The sequence below is a fragment of the Phaethon aethereus genome (assembly GCF_964289735.1).
Source record: "Phaethon aethereus genome assembly, chromosome: 1".
Taxonomy (NCBI): domain Eukaryota; kingdom Metazoa; phylum Chordata; class Aves; order Phaethontiformes; family Phaethontidae; genus Phaethon; species Phaethon aethereus.
In genome coordinates, this window is record NC_138575.1 from 31,182,274 (window position 1) to 31,205,352 (window position 23,079).

The window sequence follows — 23,079 nt, forward strand, 5'->3', positions numbered from 1 at the left end:
CTATGTTTACTAGCATAGAAGAGGTTTCTGCTAAAGAGAAGCAATAATTTCACTCTTGCAATGACAAGTTCCAAGGGCTAACCAGAGCAGTCTGCCCTAGGCACCGAAATGCCCACAGGAACCTAGCCTTTGAAATGCTTTTTTCTTTTAAAGCTCCCCTTTCATTTTGTTTCTCTTCTAGTGTCTTTTTTCAGAGATAAATTAGAGAACTTCATCTTTTGCCACTGGAAATGGTCATTAATTCGATCTTACTTTATATTTTTGTTGGAAGTAAGTATGTTGCTGTGGCTAATTAGTACTTAGGTTAGGGTTCTGAACCAGGCTCTCTTGAATTATTCAAGACTAAGTACTTCATGCTGCTAAACTACAGTATGTCTTTTATAAATGCCATATTTTAAGTCTCTGTCCTATTCTGGTGTATCTAAATTCTCTCTGACCTTCTTTTTTTGTCATATCAATCCTTTTCTCTTTGGAGGTTTTGCCGTTAAAAGTAACTAGGATCAGCGTACATGCCAAACCAGAATTCTGTGGACAATAATAATGCATGTTTTTATAGAGCAATGGTTTTTATGTAACTGGAGCCTGATGGGGTGAAACAACAGAATGCTCTTTCCAGGATCCTTGCATTTTTTTAATGAAGAACTCCCAAGTGTTTTAGGAAATAAAGTAGATAGATAGAAAAAAGCGTATGATTCAGAAAGGCTGTGAAATATGTAACTCACTGTACTGTCTGACAGAAGAAGGACAGGCAGTGAAAGTGTCATCTTGTGAGTCTCATCAACATGCATTTTCTAGGTTTAACCAGGATTCAAGGGCAGACTCTGTGCATCCACTAGTAAATTCTTTTCCAGCATCCTAGTGTGGCAGTCTGCAAATGCACAAGCCAGTATTCTTGGAAAGCTTTGTACAGCATCGAAGGACAACTGTGCTTACACCCTGAATTTCTGTGTTCACCATTCCTGAAAGGACAGACAACCAAATCATTACTTAGTATATAAAATTTAGGAGTTATTATTTATGAACATACTATACTTTTTGCGCAGTACTTTAAGCTAGATTAACGTACATAATAGGTGATGGAATGTGAAAGCCCTTTTGTATTTTTCTAGACGTACTTTTACCAGCTTTTTTGCTGTTTTATGTAGTGTGCTCTTACGGAATCTCTTTCCAAATTTTACTTACAACATCTGTATTAGTGCATATATGCTCATGTGTTCTAGCACATATGCATGTACATACTCTTTTGCATCTTTGTGGAAGACACCTAATTCCATAAAGAAGCCTGATCATTAGTGTCTGTTGTCTGGGGTTTTTAGAATTGGAATAAACCCTAGCACAGCTGTTTGTCTAAATGAGGACTTACTGGAGGAGCCATAGCTCCCTGCTACGACTGCTGGTTGTAAACAGACCCTAAACTATCATGTGGTAAGCATCCACATAGTTGCATATCATCCTTTGTTGAGCTTATCAGACCAGAACTGCATCTGCTTTACTTTATTTAAGCTATATAGTGCTTAATAGTGTTAAGTCTATTACTGGTAGTAGTCGACTTGGTACATTCAAAGCCAAAATCCATAAAGCGTGAGACACCAGCACATAAAGTAAAGTAATCTCATGTCTTTCCGTAGAATTCTTTTTTCACTAAGCAATTCAGTTAGGTCCAACCCTTACTTCCTGGAACTTTACCTGCAAAATTACTCTGTGCAGCTTTGTCTATAATAGCAAAGATAATTCTTAGTTAGAACAGCTTTAGATACACTTTTGAAAGGTTCTGTATCTTACAGAGGACAGCAGCTCATCTCCAAGTGTCTTACTCCATAAAATGCACTGCATTGTATAAACAACTAGTCTGTTGGCTGACATCTCAACAGATTTTCAGATGGATATCAATTAGCTATAGACACCCTTTTTCAGGTTATGATCTGAACTGGTGGCATTACTGCTGCTAAGAACTGACCATCACTGCTCTGAGTTAAGATCAGAGTTTATATTTATTCCTGTCCATCCAAATTATTAAACTCTGATAATATTGGAAAAGGCTAAAGAATCAACAAGTCAGTACAATGGTATTACTTTGACCATTGTTTCGCTTATACGTAAACTTAGAGGGTCTATAATGCTGGTATCTATAGCTGAGCTAGTCAGTCCTGTTCTTGGCTTGTAGTCCTTCATTCTGAATTTTTTTGGTCCTCTTCTAATGCTATAATAAAAATTCACAATTAACATATGTAAAGACCCTACATGAAGCTGCGGTATTAATTTCTGTAATGGAATTTTCATACTTTCAGAATTATTTGTCAAGCAATAAGTCATGTTTTGTTTCTCAATGTTCTGTCTCTTTTTTACAATTTCTGCTCATTCAGCAGATAGAATGAGCTGCCCAGGATGTTGCAGTACTTTTAAGTTTCCTACACTAAGCCTTCATGTGCTTGATTTAGGAAAAATAACTTTGGTTTTCTACCATCACATCTGCATTGCTTTGCGTTTGTCAACTTTTAACTTTGTTAGATGTCCTTTAGCTGTCCAGTTAAATCTCATCACAATCCTGTCTTTGAAAGCTGCTGAATATACTCTTTATTCCTTCATCTGGATTATTAAAAGGTCTTTTATTCTTTTCATGTGCAAGTACACACTCTCCAATCTTTATTACTTTCTATTTTCAGAAGCTTTTAAAATGAAAATAGAACTAGAATCTTTGTCTTTTTATACAAATGATCTCACAAAATGCTATCCTTATGGTAACATGCATTTTTCAATGATGTGATTTTGACTAGAAGCATATTCCCTCTTTCAAAGCTTAGAATAAGAGTCTGCAGAGCAAAAATATGAATAAAGCTATGGAATCTGTTCTCTTCGTCATGGTAAGTGTCTGTATCTGTCAGTGATCTTGGACTTAGTAAAGAGCTGTTGATTCTAGGAAAAGAAATGCATTTCTGACACACTTAAAGCAATTTTCTTCCATGAGCAGTGGTATGAGTTTTTCCAATCTTCTTATCTTGTATGGAGTATGAAGAGCCAAAATGTAACACCTGCCATTGTTTGCTCTTCTGATTTCCAAGAATCCAGAAATATGTATTTTTAATTACTGAAAGCAATATTGCCTGGATATATTAGTTACACAAAATATGTCTAAGCATTATTGTGTAAAGACACCCTGAATTTTGACCTTTCAGGAAACTGTAGTACTCTGTGGGGAATATCATCTGCTTTCCAAATCTTATTTTAATGCTTTTTTAAAGCTTGATTCTATCTACCAAAGGAATTATAATTTCTACGAGTCACTGGAGAAAACAAAGATACTAATACATGACTACATGCTTGGTTAGACAAGTGCAAGAAACTTCTATATAGTTTTCCTTCTCCTTCCCATCTCCTCTGTCTTATTTTCTTGGTTCATTAGGACCTGAGAGAAAAATAGAAAAAAACTATGGAAAGGAAAGAAAAGCCAGAATTTAATTGGACTTCCCTTGATTTAAAGTCTGTGGAAGTAGAGAATGAGGAAAAGGGTCTTCTGCAGTTTATAGCATTTGGAAGAGTAAACTGGCTTTCTTTTGAGCATAGAATAAGTAATGGTGATGCATGCAAAGTGCATACAAGGATAGTTATAGCTTGGAAGTCTTTCTTCTGTAAACCAGATATATGGAGCACTAGCAAACAAATTAATGGTTTAGCTCTGTAAAACTAAATGGTCTTTCAAAATTCTGTTGGGAATATTTTCTTTATATTGTAGCTATAAAAAATCAACAGGTCAAGTTCTCTGTTAAAAAAGCTTGTAAGACTTTTATTCCCCACTTAATCAAAGGAACTTGTTTTACACCTCATTGTTAAAAGGAAGAGCAAAAACAAATGTCACAGAGCAACTGAGTTGTAGATGGTAGAACTACAATCCATTTGAAATCTAAAAGTATTACAGTTTGAGAATCCCTCATAAAGGGCATTTCATTTGTGTAGTCAGCTGTTTTCTGATGACTGTTTCTTAGGGCTTGTTGAGAGTTTCTGTAATAAAGCTGAAAATGCAGATGATGTTCTGTTGAAAAAGAACAGTAGGGTAACTGAGAAAAGGAATCTGTTTATTCATCTTTGCCTTTGATTTAAATGCCAAGACTTACTTAATCCAATAGAAAAAAGGCAGTAGTGTTACCAAAGTCACTAATGCTCCCAAAATTCTAACACGTGGAGAGTTGTTTTAATATTTGCCTTCCATAAACAGGGATATCAGTGATAATATTAAAACTAGATAGCAGTATATAAATAATATAAATGGTCTTATTTCTTTCTGCCCATCGCCTGTCATATACTTAAATGCAGACACACACCCCGTCCCAAATAAGTTTTGTCAAGTATCACCCAGAGGATCCCAATCTCAAACCTTTTCTTTGTATGTATATATTTAAGCACCGAGTACAACATTTTCTCATTCTTGAGTCATGTGTGAGTATTACTCATCAGTAGTGATTATTGTGAGTCTATGCAAAAACTTCTTGCAAATAGCAGAGTTGTTCTTTACCACAATAACGGGCAAGTCAAGGTATTGCCATACGGGGAGAAAGCACTGGACAGACAGCTGACTGGTGGTTGTCACGGTCTTTAAATCTGACACATGTTCACTGGCAACTTCAAGCATGTCAATGAGTTTTGCCCCATTTCTAAAAATTGGTGAATACATCCACTGATAAGCAGACAGCCACTCTTTTTGGTATCTGCTACAATGCAAAACAAAAAAGAAATTGTTACAATAACGGGATTTCACTTCCTACAGTGATGAAATTCTTTGTGAAATGCACTGTGCCTGTATCTTCCTGAGCTGATCTCCTTAAGGATGACCTTCTCTCAGAAAATATCTTTCTGTACCATGATTTTCACAAATGATGCTAGATTGCCTAACGTTAATTTTTTTAATTGACTTTTTTAATTAAATAAACTCTGGATTATCTGTAAGAAATCAGGAAGGCAAGGCAAGAGACCAGCATGGCTGAGAAGAAGACCTGCTGGTCAAACTAAAGAGCAAGAAGCAAATGCACAGGCGGTGGAAACAGGGACAGGTATCTTGGGAAGATTATAGCGACGTTGCCCGCTTGTGTATGGATGGGGTCAGGAGGGCCAAGCCATGGCTGGAGCTGAATTTGGCAAGGGATGCAAAGAATAATAAGAAGGGCTTCTATGGGTATGTCATCCAGAAAGGGAAGGTCAAAGAAAGCGTACCCCCCTGATGAGCCAGACTGGCAAACGGGTAAGAACGGATGCGGAAAAGACTGAGGTACTGAACAATTTCTTTGCTTCAGTCTTCACTGAATGGACCTCAAGACAGGGACTGGAGGAGCAAAGTCCCTCCCACTGTAAGAGAAGACCAGGTTCGAGACCACCTGACCCCTTAAATCTATGGGATCCGATGAGAAGCATCCCAGAGTCCTGAGTGAATTAACTGATGTAGTTGCCAAGCCGCGCTCTGTGATGTTTGAAAGTCCTGGCAGTCCGATGAAGTCCCTGGAGACTGGAAAAAGGGAAACATTGCACCCATTTTTAAAAGCGGTAGCAAGGAGGACCCTGGGAACTACCGACCTGTCAACCTCACCTCTGTGCCTGGGAAGATCAAGGAACAGATCCTCCTAGAAGCTATGCTAAGGCACATGGAGGTCAGGGAGGTTGATTCGAGGCAGCAGCATGGCTTCATCAAGGACAAGTCCTGCTTGACCAACCTAGTGGCCTTCTATGATGGAGTGACTACATCAGTGGCCAAGGGAAGAGCTACGGATGTTGTCTATCTGGACTTCTGTAAGGCCTTTGACACAACATCCTTCTCTCTAAATTGGACAGATACGTATTTGATGGGTGGGCTATTCAGTGGATGAGGAATTGGTTGGATGGTGGCATCCAGAGGGTAGTGGTCAATGGCTCAATGTCCAGATAGAGAACTGTGACAAGTGGTGTCCCTCAGGGGTCCATGTTGGGACCAGTGCTCTTTAATATCTTCATGAATGACATGGACAGTGGGATCGAGGGCACCCTCAGCAAGTTTGCAGATGACACCAAGCTGAGTGATGCGGTTGACAAGCTTGAGGAATGGGTTGCCATCCAGAGGGACCTGGACAACCTTGAGGAATGGGCCCTTGTGAACCTCATGAGGGCTCAAGGGAGCAAGGCAAGGGTCCTGCACCTGGGTCGGGGCACCCCCCAGTATCAGCACAGGCTGTGGGATGAAGGAATTGAGAGCAGCCCTCCCGAGAAGGACTTGGGGGTACTGGTGGATGACAGGCTGGACATGAGCCGGCAATGTGCGCTCGCAGACCAGAAGGCCAACCGTATCTTGGGCTGCATCCAAAGCAGGGTGGCCAGCAGGTGGAGGGAGGTGATTCTGCCCCTCTGCTCTGCTCTGCAGAGACCCCACCTGGAGTCCTGCATCCAGCTCTGGAGCCCTCAGCACACGACAGACATAGACCTGTTGGAGTAGGTCCAGAGGAGGGCCACAAAAGTGGTCAGAGGGTTGGAACAGCTCTCCTGTGAGGACAGGCTGGGAGAGTTGTGTTGTTCAGCCTGTTGAAGAGAAGGCCCCGGGGAGACCTTATTGCAGCCTTCCAGTACTTCAAGGGGCTTGTAAGAAAGATGGGGACAGGCTTTTTAGCAGGGCCTGTACCGATAGGACAAGGGATAATGGTTTTAAACTAAAAAAGGGCAGATTTAGACTAGATCTGAGGAAGAAATTTTTGACAATGTGGGTGGTGAAACACTGGCAAAAGTTGCCCAGAGAGGTGGTGGATGCCCCATCCCTGGAAACCTTCCAGGTCAGGTTGGACGGAGCTCTGAGCAACCTGATCTAGTTGAAGATGTCCCTGCTCATTGTAGGGGGGTTGGACTAGAGGACCTTATAAAGGTCCCTTCCGACCCAAACTGTCTGTGATTCTACAAAGTTCAACTGCCAGAAAGGCATTAGCAAGAGTTTAGTATTGGTGTAGTATTTCAGGACTTAACCTCTTCTCCCTGCTCAAAGTGTACATATTAATAAACATATATTTTGATAATTAAAGTATTTACAACCTCCAGGTTGTGACTACTGCAAATATGATCGGCTTGTAGTGTAACTTGTTGAAATTTCAGCTACATGCTGGTGGTCAGTGCTGCATCGCCCAGACATAGGGCCACCTAGTTTCAAATTGAGCTTTTCTGTCTTGTTTTCTGTTTCTGTAAACTGCTTGTTCTTATCATAACTTTATCTGTTCCAGTTCCACATTTACTTGGCTAAAAAGGGAGTGGAAGTTTTCCTGCCCTTGTCTTTTATCTTACAGTTTTGCTTGTTATTGTCAGTATATCAGCATGGATAGTAATATCATAGAACATCCTGGCTGCTAAAAGGCGTAGCATGGATTGACTTGAAGAGTGGGACGCAAGATGGACTAAAGGTCCCTAGTCTTCTCCTCTAACTTAAAATCACCTTCTATGTGTTTTTTTGAGATCCTCCCACTGCCAGTAGCTACACAGCTCATGTCCCATTCTAGAAAGTGTTCTAAGGAGCTTTTCTCTAAAAAGTTTTGCATCCACAAGATTTACATCCTGGATAATACCATTTGGTCTGTGCCACATCCAGAGATTTTCAGTCGCTACAACTGAAATTGTTTTAAAAGCTGTTCAAGTCATGTTTCGGGTATAAAACGAAGTAACTCATTAGCTTGTATCTTAGAGAGATGTAAATGAACAGGAGCTAAACAAATAATGCCTTCTGTTCCTTTTCAAGTCATGGTTCTAAAGGACCTATATTTCTGAAGCAAAGCTTTCAAAAAAGCAGTTCCTAACAAAAGCTCCTAGTGAGTTCTGTGTAATTATTTTTAACTTAGTGGCTGCTGTCAGGGTAGTTTAGATTTGTACACTGAAAGCTATAACTATCAGAGATGCTATCTTCTTCAAATACAATCACGCTGTGTTTTGTTACAGTACTAAATAATCAAACTGGAATTTATTTCACTAGAAAGCTTTTCGAGGATAGCTGGCAAACTAAACTATCTTTTCTTTCTAACAGACAGCTACCTTTGATCTTTGACAACTGTCTTCAGCTTGAAAACCTTGTTCCATATTAATATGCTACAAGAAATTCGACAGTTCTAAATGTGGTTGGAATATGAGAAAAGTCTTGTTGTTAGTGTCTGTTGCAATTGTAACTCACAGCTTCCTCCGTTTAAGTTTAAAAAGAGTTTAAAAAGTTTGTGATGAAGGATCGTTACTTTGACACTCAGGTACAAATGTTTCTAGAAAAATAAAAGAACAAACAATACATTCATACAAATGCTCTCCTGACGCTTGTCCTGATCTGACCTTCTCCTTACTAGTGCTTACCTGTGTTGTTCCTGTCACCTGAGGTTTGGTAGGAGCATTCAACCTCTGTGAGCTGGGGGCAGCTTGCGTGTAGGTCCCATAGCTGGGACTACACCTTGTAAGCAGCAGCAGACCAGTGCTTGCACACAGGTCCTGAACAGTGGTGATGCAGCCTCCTGTCTGTGAAGGAAAGGGAGCCTGCAGAGTGGAGATAGTGAGACCCATGAGCATGCATTGTCATCTCCAACCTGCAAATTACTCCTGGCTTTTTTCTCTTTACTGAGTATTTAAAATTTGTGTTTTATATTTGGCAGGTTCAGGCAGGCTGACCTCCGTTAGCTAAGCATCTCCTCCAGCAGTCTGTCTTGCGGGTTTTTTGCGACTTTAATTGGCCTTTCCTCCTGCTCCTTGTAATTGCCTCTTTCACGTAATTGATGCTGATCAGGTCTCTGTCCTCTGCTCCCATTCAGCCCTTGGACACTTCATTGCTAGTTGGATTGAAGTCGTGAAGCTTCTTCTGTTTCTTCTTAGGTCAGAAACCTTGAACCGTAATGTGCCTGGTTAGCACCTACATCTGGGGCAAGAAGGGTTTGGAGTTTCTCCCCTCTCAGCGTATAAGTAGTGCTTTCAAGGTATTTTTGCCAGGTAAAGGCTGAAATGTATTGGCAGGACCATATGAAGAGGCGGGTACTGCCAATGCTGTGCTATACACATTTTGATTTAGCGGCCCAGACATTTCCATTCAGCAGCTTTCACATAAAATTAAATTCGTTTACCAGACTAAATGTCCCTGTAGAATATGCACTTCACACTTGTGCTGCACGGGAAAGTTAAGGCTGTATAATCATCCACATCACTGCAGCTTTATATTTTTTTGTTAAATTCTATGGAACTTTAATTTCCATATAGCTCTAGCCCTCACTTCATAGTAGAAACTCTTGTAGGAGTGCTTTAGTCTGTAGCTTTTAATATTTAAAAAGCTGGTTTTGATTAGCCAAATATGTGAAATTAACAGGGTGCTAAGTAAGTAGTGCCAAAGTGTTGGGGTTAACAGGTCACTTCTGTAATTAGGAAAGAATATATTGATAGCCTTTTTCAAGACATTGCATTAGTGGCTGAAGTAAGAACAAACAGCTTCCCTAGATACAGTCCTTGATCCTCACAGTTCTTCCGTTTTTCCAAGATGCAGTTTCTTACTTCCTGCTCTCAGAGGGACCAACACCAACCTTTTTCTTTTTTTTCTGCTTTGTTGTTTGTCATCTCGCATCCAATGTACAACAACCTTCTGCCTTACCTATGGTTCATGGTAACATGTTAACCTCATTTTGTAGTAGTGGCTAGAAAGTAGCTGTGCCAAGATAAGCAGCTTTTTAAGCAGTGAAATGATTGAGACAACGCAGAAATGCAACACATGGCTCCTTCAGTTTGCTTTTCTCCAGCTTCTGTTGACTCGGCCCATAACCCACATGTCTAGAAGTGCTGTTCACATCTCAGAAGAGACCCAGGTGGTTTAGCTTCACAAAATGTGTTTAATGATCTCAGTGTGTGTGGTTCACCATTCTATAGTATTTCCTTACCCAGAAAACTGTGCATCAGTCCTAGACAAAGCTGACTTTTAATGGGGTTTGTCCCTATAATGTTTAACAGTGTTACTAACTGGATGGTCACATCCACATGTTCATGGCACAGTCCAGAAGCCCTGGTGAACTCAGAAAGCGTAAAGAAACTGTTACCACAGGAGTCGGGGATGGAGATGCTCCATAAGAACAGGCAAAAAAGAGCTGCCCTTTCTTTTGAAAAAAATACTTTCAAGTGATCTCGATCTTTCATACCAGACAACTTCATCATAGGTAGAGGTAGGTTTGTCACCTTAAAGTTGAGCGTCATTTTTTTATATTCTTTTCAGTTGCTTATTCCTGTACCAAACTTCATGCTGAAAATAAGCATTGGATGTTTTCACTGAAACAGAGAAGAGGACTTTGTATTTCTCAACATGGATATAAGCTGGAATAAGTCTGATGCTTTTTTCATCATGTTTAAAGTCTCATCATATCTTACTGAGATTCAATCCTACAGGCATGTTTTCAACCAGTAGTTAAAATCTGAGGTACGGTACTAAGATGTGCCTCTCTTGTTTCTGCATAAATTCCTCTCATTTGGTCAAGTATAAGACTGTGTAGAAATCTCAATACATATACATCTAGGAGAGATTTGAGTCATGCAGATGCTTTAGCTGAGATACCATTTGTACTCACCAAAGTCTACCTCAGAACTCAGATATTCAGCAGGACTTTCCCTCTCAGTGCTAGTTATGGCTGTAATTGCAACTGTAAGTGAAAACAAGATGATTTAATCTGTCAGAATTATTTGTCTGGTATGCTGGTTAAGGAAAAGATCCCATAGAAAAATGGTGCATATTCTTGTACTCAATTGTGTAATTGCAGTTGCCATAAATTAAAAAGTTCAGTTAAATGAATATAGATAAATTCAACAATTTGCTGATGTTTGAATACTTTATAGAGGAAGTTGGAATGTTTTTACTGGAAGAGAGGCCACAAAAGAATGCCCTAACTTAGTTTTACACAGACAATCTCAGTTTTTGGAGAGAGAATTTCTGTTGAGGAAGATTGAAGCAATGGTATTTCCACATTGAAGAACTAAAAGTGATTAAGATATCTCCAGAGCAATGTATTGTATTGAGAGTGAAATAATTTTTAAAATTTGGATCCAAATGTATTTGTCTAAGTTTTTATTATAATTTTCTTTCCTTTTTCCTTTCTAGAGTGAAATTTACTTTCCAAATCCGTTTTCTTTTTTACAGTCAGCTATTTTCTGATAGGGCTTTGTGCTTGATTTTTACAACCCCTTTGACTTTTTGATCTTATGAGCTTTTACTCGTAGTATGTCCATACAAATATTGTGCTAGAGATTTGTTAGGAGCATGGCTTTAAGTTCTTAATGTTCCGGTACACTTATCTGAACTGTCCAAGTTCAATACAATTGGTTTTCTTACATTTTGGTTGCAACAGTGATCTTTTTCAAAACAAGAGTGAAATATGTGTGAGTACAAATCCAGACACAAGGCCAAATTTAAACCAAAACCTACATTTTTGTGAAGCCTATAAAATGTCAGATATGGCACATACTTTGAGAAAAGGAAGCTGCTCTTATATCTGCCTGATGTAGTCTATACCCTTGGTATACAGCCTATAGTTTACGTTCTTTTTCATTAATTTTCCAGTCTATTTCAGTTATCTCCCTTCCATATAAAACATTGTTATTCTTCATATAGTGTGAGAGGATTAGTGTCCTCTTGGATTTAATTTGCCTTGCATGATAATGGAAAAAATCTGTCATTTTCTTTTAATAACATCACCCACGTGTCTTGATTTGTTCTGAGACATTGAAAACAGAGTAGAGCTTCCTGAATGGATGTAGACCAGGACAAAATTCATCTGAACTATCCTCTCATGACACTGATTAAAACTCTGTCAAGGCTCTGTAAGAGGAGAACAGGACAGTATTTGTGAAAGTACATCCTACTCCTGTGAATTAGTTTCTTCTAGCAATTAAAAAGGTGAAACTCAATGGGTTTGGATTTTTCTAAAAACCTTAAAATGCAGACACCGTTTTTGAAAGCCTGCTTAACTTCTGTGAAGCTCTAATTACTTCTTTTAGAAATGCTTTCTTATTTTTGCATAGAAGCATAGAATGGTTTGGGTTGGAAGGTATCTTTAAATATCATCTTTAAAGACCAAGATTATAATCCCTGCCCCACCATGTGCAGGGATGTCTTTCACTAGATCAAGTTGCTCAAAGCCACATCCAGCCTGACCTTGAACACTTTCAATGATAGGGCATCCACAACTTCTCTGGGCAACCGGTTCCACTATAATTTTAATTTTAATTGAAGTCCTGTACAGTTTACTCTGTTTAAAAAGGAATAAATTTGGTTTTCACTGGGTTTCTTCTGGACTAGGTCATGAAATTTGTGGTGGAAATGGTTATTTGGTTACGTTTCTGTGAAGACCCCATGGAAAATGGAAATAATTCCTTGCTGATAAATAAAAATAATGACTGAATGTAGCAGAAATGCATGTAGAAGTCAAATTAATCTTTAAAGAGAAATTGCTGCATCTGCAAGCTGTTTGCTAAAATCAGTTATATAACAAACTTCTTTTTTTGATTAGTTTGTTGCCATTTTTTCTGAATGTAAAACTCTTGCAAGTGACCAACTGCCAGCACTAACTAGAACCAATCCTAGCATAAGCACATGCTAAGCAAGGACCCTTTGGTAACTATACTGTACTAGCTTCTAAAACATTTATAATAAAATATTACTGCAGTGTGGAATTAATCACAATCTAGTAGTTTTAAGGGTAATTTTGTGACTTGAATAAACATAAGAACAGCTTTACTGATTCAGACCAAGGGCCCATCTAGAGTGTTGTAAATAGATACCTAAGGAAGAATAAGAACAGAGCATATATGCATGTATGGTAATTACCCCCGATGCGTTCCCAGCCTCCAGCTATTTCCAGCTCAAGGGATTTCCGGAGCTACTTGTGACCGTCTGTTTCATATCCTCCAGTGGATCTTCCTTCCATGACTTCTCCATTCTCCCCTTGAGCCCTTACACATTTCACACATTCACAATATCCTTTGGGAAGGTTTTGTTTTGTGTTTAGCTTTTGGTTTGGGGTTCCTTTTGTGGATTTTTTTTTTTTTACAAGTCTTGCTTTCCATTACCTGAATAACCACCATCTTTTGCTTATTTTGAACCTGGTTCCCACTGGGAACCAGAGATTGATTCAGTGTTTGCACACACTTACTAGTTATTCAGCTCTCTCATCCTTGACTTCACACAAAATTCTGAAGTGTGTACCATCTGGTCCTTGTACTTGTTTCTGTTCATTCTGTGTAACTGTATGCTAGCCTCTGTCCATAGTTGTTTCAGTAGATAATTGATGCTAAGGTAATACAATAGCAGATTTCCCTCCCTTTTTTAATGGGCATGGTTCTTGAGGGCTTGATAATACTGCAGTTTCCTCTTTTTCCCTTTTTTTTTTTCATCTGGCAATGTTTTAGATTGTGCTTTGGAGGAATGATTTAATTGTTTTGCATACAGATGGAATAATGTTATAAAAATATTAGAAGACTGTTGCAAGATCATTGTTTCTGGTACTTAAAAATCACTGGAGAGTTGCATGCAGTAAAACAAATGCAAGAAACGTGAAACATGAGAGTATCCTGGAAAGTTCAAGCAGGCCAAATTCTGCTTGCACATTAAAATGAAGCCAGAAATTGAAAATGCACTAATTATTTCTCAGCTACATGTATTTTAATTAATTTTACCAACAGCACAAGTATCCATCTCATGTGTGATTTTTAAGTGGTACACCTGTAAATACACAAAACTGTCATACTTGATTTCTTTTCACCAGTGCTCAATGAAAATGTGCTTTATTAAAAGAGGATATTCCCTTGGATTTCACTAGATGAAAGCATATATTCTCAATATCTTTTTCTACCAAATCTAGAAATTAGTATTTTAGAAGATGCTCCTAATTATTATGCTCTGAGCATCCTATTTATGATGCTGTTCATCCTTTTTTCTAGTGTTTCACAAGTCCAGTTGCTTCCCAGTAGTGCTGGTAATGATTTTCCAGAGCTAGATTAGCACAAACATTTTAGAAACATATTTAGCATCTTCAAACAGAACAGCGGCTTCCCTGCCATGGCACTCCAGTCACCACCAGTACTGCTTCTCTCCCCGCACCCCAACTGCTCAAACAATCTTTCTTCCTTTCATCAACTATAAACTTAGTGGTTGTGTCAATTGAAACTAAAATAAAATTACCATTGATCTCATCCAGATCTGGTTATGGTCTGACAGAATAGTTAGCATGTTAATGTATGAACGTGCAAAGAATTTCCATTGTAACATGCTAGCAGTATTTAATAACTTGTACATACTATGGAACACTTAGGTAGTGCCTCTATTGGATTTGTAGTTTGAATATGTTGATGAAGATTCTTAATTTCTCAGAAGCCTTTCCAACAAGCAAAAAACAAGCTAACTAAGCTAGCTTTTTGCTAGAAAACTTCGGAACACCCTGTCAGTGTAAAATGTGTTGATCTTTTAGATCAGAAAGACAGATATGAATGCTAGAAATCTGGGAAGCCTGCCCTTCTCATGGGAAGAACACCAACCTCTAGCTTTTTGCTTCTTCAAAGTAATACACTTTCTTCCAAGATTAAATTTGTAAAAAAAGTTGTAATTAGTTGTTCAAGGAGACATTAAACATAGAAGTGTAAAGATTGCAAAAGAAAAAAATATACATTAATATTGCCTTAGACTAAAAGGGGAATTAAATGAGGTGAAGCTAGACACCAGCTTCAGTATAGCTGGAGATGCCACTGTAAAGACCAAAAAGAGCTAACAGAGAAGTAAAAGCCCGTAGAACTGGTTTAGTATGGCAGGTAATTTCTTGGGCTTTTAGAGTGATGAGGCTTTGCTGGTTTTCTTGGTTTATGAAAACAATTGTTATTATTTAAAATCCAAAAATACTGATAAATTGTGGGTGTGATTCTGTCCTTTTTTTGGAAGAGAAGATGAGAGTCTACTAAAGTCCCAAAAGGAAAAAGTAAGCAAGTTGAACTGACTTTTGCACACTTTGTGTTTTGTTTGGTTTTTTTAATAGGTGAAATGAGGAATGATTTATATATCACTGTAGAAAGAGGAGAATTTGAGAAAGGAGGGAAAAGTGTGGCCAGAAATGTGGAAGTGACAATGCATGTTGTGGACAGCAGTGGTCAAATTTTAAAGGTATCCTTTTTGTATGTTTTTCTTTGCTGTAGTTAATTTTGATACACTTTGTCAGATGTGAATCATCTGTGTCACTGTCTGAAGAGTACAAAAGCTCTTTGGAAAGGTCATGCTGTTGCTGTCATGCATCTTTTGCTGTCTTTAGATACTCAAAGTATTTTCACTTTGTTTAAAACCTTTATAAAATACATGTTTCTTTTATTTCTGTGATCAATTACATGATTCAGATAAACACCTATAATTGCCATCCAAATAACTAATGATTCCATTAAGATGCTGGAAAATGTTGAAGCAAGATCAAGTTTTGGAGAATTTTTTATTTCATAATTCTTCTTAGTAGCTATGCCTTTCCTCATGTTACACAGAACAAGTTTTGATAATTTTCAATTTTTTGTCTGATTTTAATAAATCAGAGATCCTTGATGCAAAAATCACCACCGTGTATCAGTAAAAGAATAAATTAATGTTCCTTCTTCAGATTTGATTGCATGCTGCTGGTGATAGCTTACAAACAGGCACTGTTTTATATTTTAATTATTAATTATAATGGGTGACTTTCTCAGATTTTTTTCTGTACCAAAAGATTTCTGTTCACCTTCAACCTTTTCCATACACTTTTAGCATCACTTTTTTTCCTTTTATTTGAAAGTACTTTTTTTCACATGTTCTGCATGATGTTGAGGGTTGTGGGGTGACAAAATGAAGAAAGGCTGACACAAATAGCCTGGTGCAAATTGTGCGTGTGTGTAAAGTGAGATTGTGCATATAAATGCGTGTCATGTAATGTATGTATGTTTTTATATATGTAAATATATACATACATGTGTGTATATACGTGTGTGTATATATTTATATATATTTAAAATACATACATATTTACATATATACACACCCATTTAAAAAAAGGATATTGAGATGCAAAGGCAATCCCTTATAATTGCTGAGGACAAAAGCTACAGCTTACCTGTGCCACAGAGAATAGGTATCTCCAAGTCAGGACTTAGGCAAATCCATTTGTCTACTTTGCTACGGAGAAACTGTCATGGGTGTTGCAAAGGCAGCCAACGTTTTGCTTCTTCCTAATCAGGGAATCCAGATTTCTTTCTTTTTCCATACTGGGACGTATCACTGATAACAGCAGAGTTATAGGCTTATTTCAGAGGACTAAAGATCTTAAGCCTGGACTGTTCTTGTCTCAGTTAAATTCTTGTTTGTGGCTTGGGTATAATGCTGGATGGAGCACGCTGTGTCATGGGACTCCACATCACATTTGTTGCTTAAGCCTTTATAATCACCCAGTTCCCCCTTTATAATACTTTGATTCTCATGGGTGTGTATAATTTTTGCCTTTTTTTCTAACCAGCACATGTTAACAAAGTGCTACTCTTCTTGTGGGGTTTAAGATACGGAGCATTATACCATATGTGTCATTCATCGTATTAATGTAAATATTAAATAGTCTTCCTTGTATGAACAGTCCTTGATGCCATTTTACTAGTGAACTAACCTGCTTTTAATCTCTAATCAATACTTTTTCTTCATTAGGATTTTATCTCATTCGGCTCTGGAGAGCCACCAGCCAGCGAGTACCATTCCTTTGTGCTTTATCATAACAATGGCCCCAGATGGGCTGAGCTGCTGAAACTTCCGATTCCTGTGGATAAATTCAGAGGAGCACACATCCGCTGTGAATTCCGGCACTGTTCCAGTAAGCAGCGTTCACAACTTCTCCTAGTCCTCTCCATTACAGCTCCAGTCGGCACATGAGTTTCCATGATACCTCGGGAAAAAGACAGCTGCGTGAACTTTCTCTGTAATGCTTTCGTGACACAGCTTCTCAGGCTTGCAGCTCTGCTTGGTGGAACTCAGTGCTTTGGTAAAGCCTAAATACCAGGAGAAAACAGTCTAGTTTTATAAAATAGAAATAGACAACATTGCAGCTGCAAATGTAAACAGAATTTCAGGTAAACTCAAAATGCAAATTGAGAATTTACCTGGTGAATTATCCAAAACTATACTTGTTCCTTAATACATGTTTAGCAATCCAACCGATGGGAAACATACGTAGACGCATCATGGTCAATTAACACCACTTTTCTATTGCATTTTTTTTTTTTTACTTATAAAATAAAATTACAAAATTCTCTAAACATTCTGAACAATTTTAGAGATGATTTTGAGGTAATAATTGAGGTCTGCGTCGACATTGTGAGTACCAAGGTATGAGATGGGTTTTATAGCTATGGTGCTGACTGCTGTCAAGCTTGTAAGAGAAGGGTGGATAAAATTGTACGTCTTAAACTGCTGTTGTTGTTGGCTCTTTTTGGTGATGTAGATATAGCAAGATTTGATTATTTAGATTGCCTTTGTGGAAAGTGGCACACACAGTAAGTTAGAGTATATTTAGATTTCGGGAACATAAACTTCAAAATGTAAGGAACGGGTAATATAAGAAGAAATTTCATTGATTTCTTTTTAAGATTTCTTTTATAAGCTATGATGTAATAAAAGAAAAACATCGGGGCGTGTTTCAAACAGATGATACATTTTTGCACGATCTTTCCCGTGCAGTACAAGTTGGGTATTTTTGTTATGATTGCCTACACCACCCCAACTGTGCTAAAAGTCTGGACTCAAAATACATATATACACATTTGATGAAAAAGTGGTTGTTTTTTCAAATGTGTTCAGCATCTGCACTCATTGGCTTCAGTAAAATCTGTGCCATCGCAGTGTTTTGTAGTGTGCTTTATATTTAGGTGATGTATGACTTTTGGAATTTCAGCTTAGGCATCCAAGCTTGAAAACGTTATCTGCTGTCTAACATTTATGTAAGGAACAGTGACATCTTCAGTCATATCTATAGAGGTAGATGCCTTATTTGAAAATAGAAGTGCAGTGTAGTCTGAGACTGACCTCAAATGGAGACCAATAAGCAGAAGCTACTATAGGGGATAACTGTGACCAAAAAAAAACCCCATTTCTCTTCATGCTGAACTGTCTAGGTCACATTCATTTGGGTCTCCTGGCATTCTATATGCTGCTAAGACTGCATATTTGATGGCTTCCATTATTGTTAATAAATATCAAATCATTCCAGAATACTGCTTTCTGATTTACAGTGAGATAAAAGAAACCATTACAGGAGATAACGTGCCAATGTGAAAAGAAATTTAAGATAATCTTAGTCTGACTAGCTGCAAATACCTTCCAGTATACTTTCTTATGCTGTATTATATCCATTTATTTTGTCTAAAATGTATAACATTAACTTTAAATGCTGCTATTTACATATGTATTTCAGCGAAAGAAAAGGGTGAGAAGAAGTTGTTTGGCTTTTCTTTCGTGCCCCTGATGCAGGAAAACGGGAGGACTCTGCCAGATGGCACCCATGAACTCATTGTACACAAGGTAATTTGAATTAGTAATCATTATCTGTAATGGTTCCTCTGGAACATACTTTAAATGCCCAGAAACATTAGGTGCAGAGAGTCTGCATTCATTACCAAATGAGTGATAATCTTGTCACCATTAAAATATCTATTGCTGATTGTTTAATATTAAGCTTCCTGTTACAAACTGCAATTGAATCTAGATATGTGTTTCAGTGCACTGGTTTTACTAGGTCTTACGATTATATTACCATATTTACTATACTTATTAGTATATAAATCCAATATCCATTGTATTTATAATGGATTTCACAAAGTTCAGTTCAGTTAAAACACACAAAATGAACCCCATGATACCCTCTTACTGAATTGCGGAAGTTGGAAAATCAAGCAAGCACAATTATGCAGATCTACTCAGTGTTACCATTTTTAGATATTTTAGTTTTGTGGATTTTCTGTTTCTACATTTAACAGTTATCTCTTTGTTCAGAGGATTCGATATGCTCCCAGATAAATTTTAGATTTTAACACCAAAACTTGTAGCTATTCATTTGGCATAACCTGTGCAAATTTTTTAGACGTCAATTTGAGATATGAAGCTATGATCCAAAAACAAAGTTGCAACAGTCATAGTGAAAATTTGTCACTTTCTGGGAGAAAGATACAATAATAATTCATATAATTTAGGGATTTGGTCCTTTGTTTTTATGCAGTACAGTTATTTTAACTGGTTTGTTTTCACAGTGTGAAGAAAACACAAACCTTCAGGATTCTGGTCGCTACCTCAAACTCCCCTTTTCAAAGGGAATTTTCCTAGGAAACAACAGCCAAGCAGTAAAAACCACTAAAGAGTCCTTCTGGATTACGTCCTTTCTCTGCTCCACTAAACTCACACAAAATGGTAGGATATGTTGATTATTTAAAACATGATGAATTCAAATGAGTGTGATAGCTAGCCTTTTCCGTGCCAAGTAAGCATGGATGTACTCAAAAATAGCTTATGTTCTATCCATTTTACAAACTGGTTTTCTTCATAATTTTTTATATCCAGATGGAAACCACTGCAGCATGATAAACCACTGATTTTAAGTATTTAAAGAATCCTTTTTAGATTAACACGATATTGGAATCAAATGCAGCACTCTGGGAATCAACTATCAAAACCCATCTGCTCTACAAAACCTCTTAATCTATTTCTCGTAGAGTTTTTATGAAATACTTATTCTAGGCTTTAGGCTGTGGCAATTTGGTTTTAATTAGGCGCAAATTTCTTTTTTGTTGTATCACTTCTCTTCCTTTAAGCCAACAAACATTTTCTGCTACTTAAAACACTCTTATACACTGCCTATAAGGAGCAGCAGAGATATGTTTGAAAATGTGTTTGCGCTCTCTTCCATTGCTTTGTATAAAATTCTTGTTTAGTTACCATATTAACTACAGTTTGTAAGTGAAACAGTTTTCCACAAATTTCTAATTATTGTGTATTTGCTTGGTAACATGTTTCTGACCATTCTTTGATAACCCCGCAGTTGTATATTATTTTTTCTGACCTGTTTATCACAGTTTTAAGATTTTTCCTTAGCTTTCTCTTGTATGTGAATGACTGTGCCTTTTACCCTTCTTATATGTATGATGATAATATTGCTAATTGCTTGCAAATTGATTATAGGTGTTTAACAACAACTAGAGCAGCTTTTTAAATTGAAATAATCATCTTAATTGTCACCATTTATTAGCAAGTGTCCAAAATAGAACTATGTGCAAACAGTAAGTGGTCTGTTTCACTGTGCACATCCATTCTGTATTCTCACAGCAATTAGCTTCAAAGTAATAAAAGTTAGCCAATAAAAGATTTTCCCAAAGGTTGCTAACAGGCAATCAGAGACTAAATTTTCTTCAGTTAAAGATCTTGATTTAGGAAATCACATGAATCTGCTGATACTTACACATGCATGGAAGTGCTGCCCAGAACTTAAGTGTCTCACTGATACATAGTTGTGCTATTGTCTGGGGTTACAATACTAATTTTTGTTCATAGTACAGGAGTTATTTCTTACTTAATGTAACTAGATGTGTGACATAGGGCATAAAATTTCCTTTTTTTTTAACCATATTCTGAGTAAGAGGGTGTAGAATATCTGAATAATATTGATCCCCTTTTCAGCTCTGAAAGAGTTAACAATTATTTCAGCAGTACTTCAGAGGGTGGAAATATTTTCAATAGACAGGCTCATATTTTCTCCAAGGATCTTCTTTGGGAAGTTCATCTTGGTGAGTTTCCAAATCCCCATTCTTTTAAACAAAAATCTGCCAAAACCTATTGCATGCTCAGAAAATAGACAGAGAGCAAAGCATGTGGATATTTGGTCATGTGAGCATTACTTCAGTTATCCCTGAGAGAATGTAGCATATTTATTAAAACATACAGGAGTAAAAAGAGTTGTGCTTTTACTTTTTTAGTAAACATTTGTATTAGTATTTTTGAAAATTGATGATTATTTTTTTAACCTGTTTTTAAGTTTGGAGATTTTTCGGAAGTTCTCAGAGAACTTGCCTGTGTCTACAAACAGCAATGTCCAGCCTGGAAATTAATTGAAAATTATGTTATTGTTCTGGCCATGGGGTGTAAAACCTGTAAACCCAGGCTTGTAAAGGGTGTGACTGAATTAGGCCACAGCTTTATTAGCTTGCTGGGAAATTTTACTCAGCTGTCATTCTCTCATTGATTATTCCCACATGCCATCAGCTCTCATGCATATTAAAATTATGGGGACTGGGGGAAGGAGGCTGACTCCCAGTTGTTGGAATATGTAACTTCCTCACCCTGGGTACTTTGGAGGGGATTTTAGGATTATTTCCAAAGAATTTTCAGAGACCTTCTAACCAGGGGAGTCTGTTCATTCATCAACATATCTCATCAGAACATGTCCTTATCTAATCTGTCTGCCAGTTAGCTTTTCCTTACTTTGACTTTTGATGCTGGATGGTTAATCTGTTAATTCAAGCAAAAAACTATACCAGCTTTTATGTATTATATTCTTAGCTGGATAGTTAAACTTCATTATCCTAAAAAAAAAACAAACCCAAAAGACCGAGAAAGAGCATAGTATTTTTCTACTAAGTCATTATCAATACAGTCTTACTTAGTTTTTGACATATAGGAGAGATCTCTGCCTGCCAGAGACTCAGGATCCATCCAGCAAGTCAGAATATTTTAGCGAGTTGGCATCTACTCCTTTCTCAGCACTGATCGGCACATCCCCAGCCAGCAGCCGTTCCTCGGCGGAGCAACGTGCCGTACAGCGAGTCTATCGCGAGGCAGAGGTGTGATCCCTCTAGCTGCACTGAAAAAAAGCTAAACTAGTTATTAAGGAAACAGAAGTAAGAGGTGGCAGCTTTCCAGAGTGACCGCAGCTTGGAGGGAGTGTTGGAAACCACAGAAGCAAGCCTGCTGGAAGAGGAATGCAGATTGCCAGCTCTGGAATTCGTCTTTGTCCTTTTGAAGTGCAGTAGTGCTACACCAGGCTGATTTCTGATGTCTCAGGATTTACAGGAGAGAGATGGAAAGATCATCCCAAACCACTTCCTTATACACATGATTCTAAACCTTTTATTAAACCTAGCGCTTTGGAGTTAAATTGCAAACTTTGAGAAGGGAAGTGTTTTGTTTGGTAGGAATGGTAGGTCAGGTGTAGCCTATTTTAAATGTACAAATCTGATCATGATTAAAAGACGGCATTAGGAATGTTTTTCTTCTTTAGCAAAAATTTATCAGCAGCATTGACTTTTTCCCTCTTCCAAAACTATGTTTTCCTAGTGGGCCTATTTTGGGGGACAATTTTATATTCTCATTTCTCTTAATACATGACACGTTGCTATCCCTTCCCCTTGTGATTCACATGTCAGATTTCCTATTCGCGTCATTTGTGCTTGGGCTATTCGCTAATGTTATCTCAGCAATGTCTTTCCTCCTTAGCATTTCCCTTGAAATAAGTGCTTTGAAGTGAGTGTCTTACATTTACTTTCTCTTTCTTTTTTAATCCCCCAACAAATCCCTAATATTCAGTGTCAACCATCTTCCACCAAGTTCCTCCAGCAAACCTGTAAAGAAGTGGTTTTCCTGCTATGAACTGACAGCTTCAGCTCGTCTCGCTACTCCTCGACTTAAGTTGAGGCTTAAACAGGATAAAGCATAGAAGTCCATTTAATTATCCAAAAGACAAATGTAGTTCACTGGATTTGTAATGCTTGTTTCTTGAAAATTCCTGACAGAAGGAATAATAAGAAGTATCATTTGTCCTTGATCTTTGGGATGGGTCTCTGATGCACGTGCGGGACCTTCAGCACTCTTAGTGCAACTCAAGGATCTTTTTTAATCCAAACCATTGCATACTACCACAGCATGAAGCAAAATAAAAGAGAAACATATAAATGCATAAAAACAACTTGTGCCCACCAAAATCAATTAAAGCAGCAAAATGTTAGTGGAATAGCATGTAGGGTGTTTGCCCTTAACACCTCTGGCAAGATTTGAATATAGGTGATTTATTTAATGTT

General features: G+C 37.7%; 1 protein-coding gene across 2 annotated transcripts in view; it reads left to right on the top strand.

The window, feature by feature from the left end:
* DOCK4 (dedicator of cytokinesis 4) overlaps positions 1-23,079 on the top strand; it is a gene marked incomplete at both ends in the record, with an annotated part of 263,581 nt that overhangs the window by 148,541 nt on the left and 91,961 nt on the right. For both annotated transcript variants that reach the window (XM_082011612.1, XM_082011613.1), the window contains 4 exons: positions 15,006-15,130; positions 16,676-16,838; positions 18,435-18,541; positions 19,267-19,423. In XM_082011612.1, coding sequence (XP_081867738.1) covers positions 15,006-15,130; positions 16,676-16,838; positions 18,435-18,541; positions 19,267-19,423 — 552 coding nt within the window. The remainder of the gene's footprint in view (positions 1-15,005; positions 15,131-16,675; positions 16,839-18,434; positions 18,542-19,266; positions 19,424-23,079) is intronic.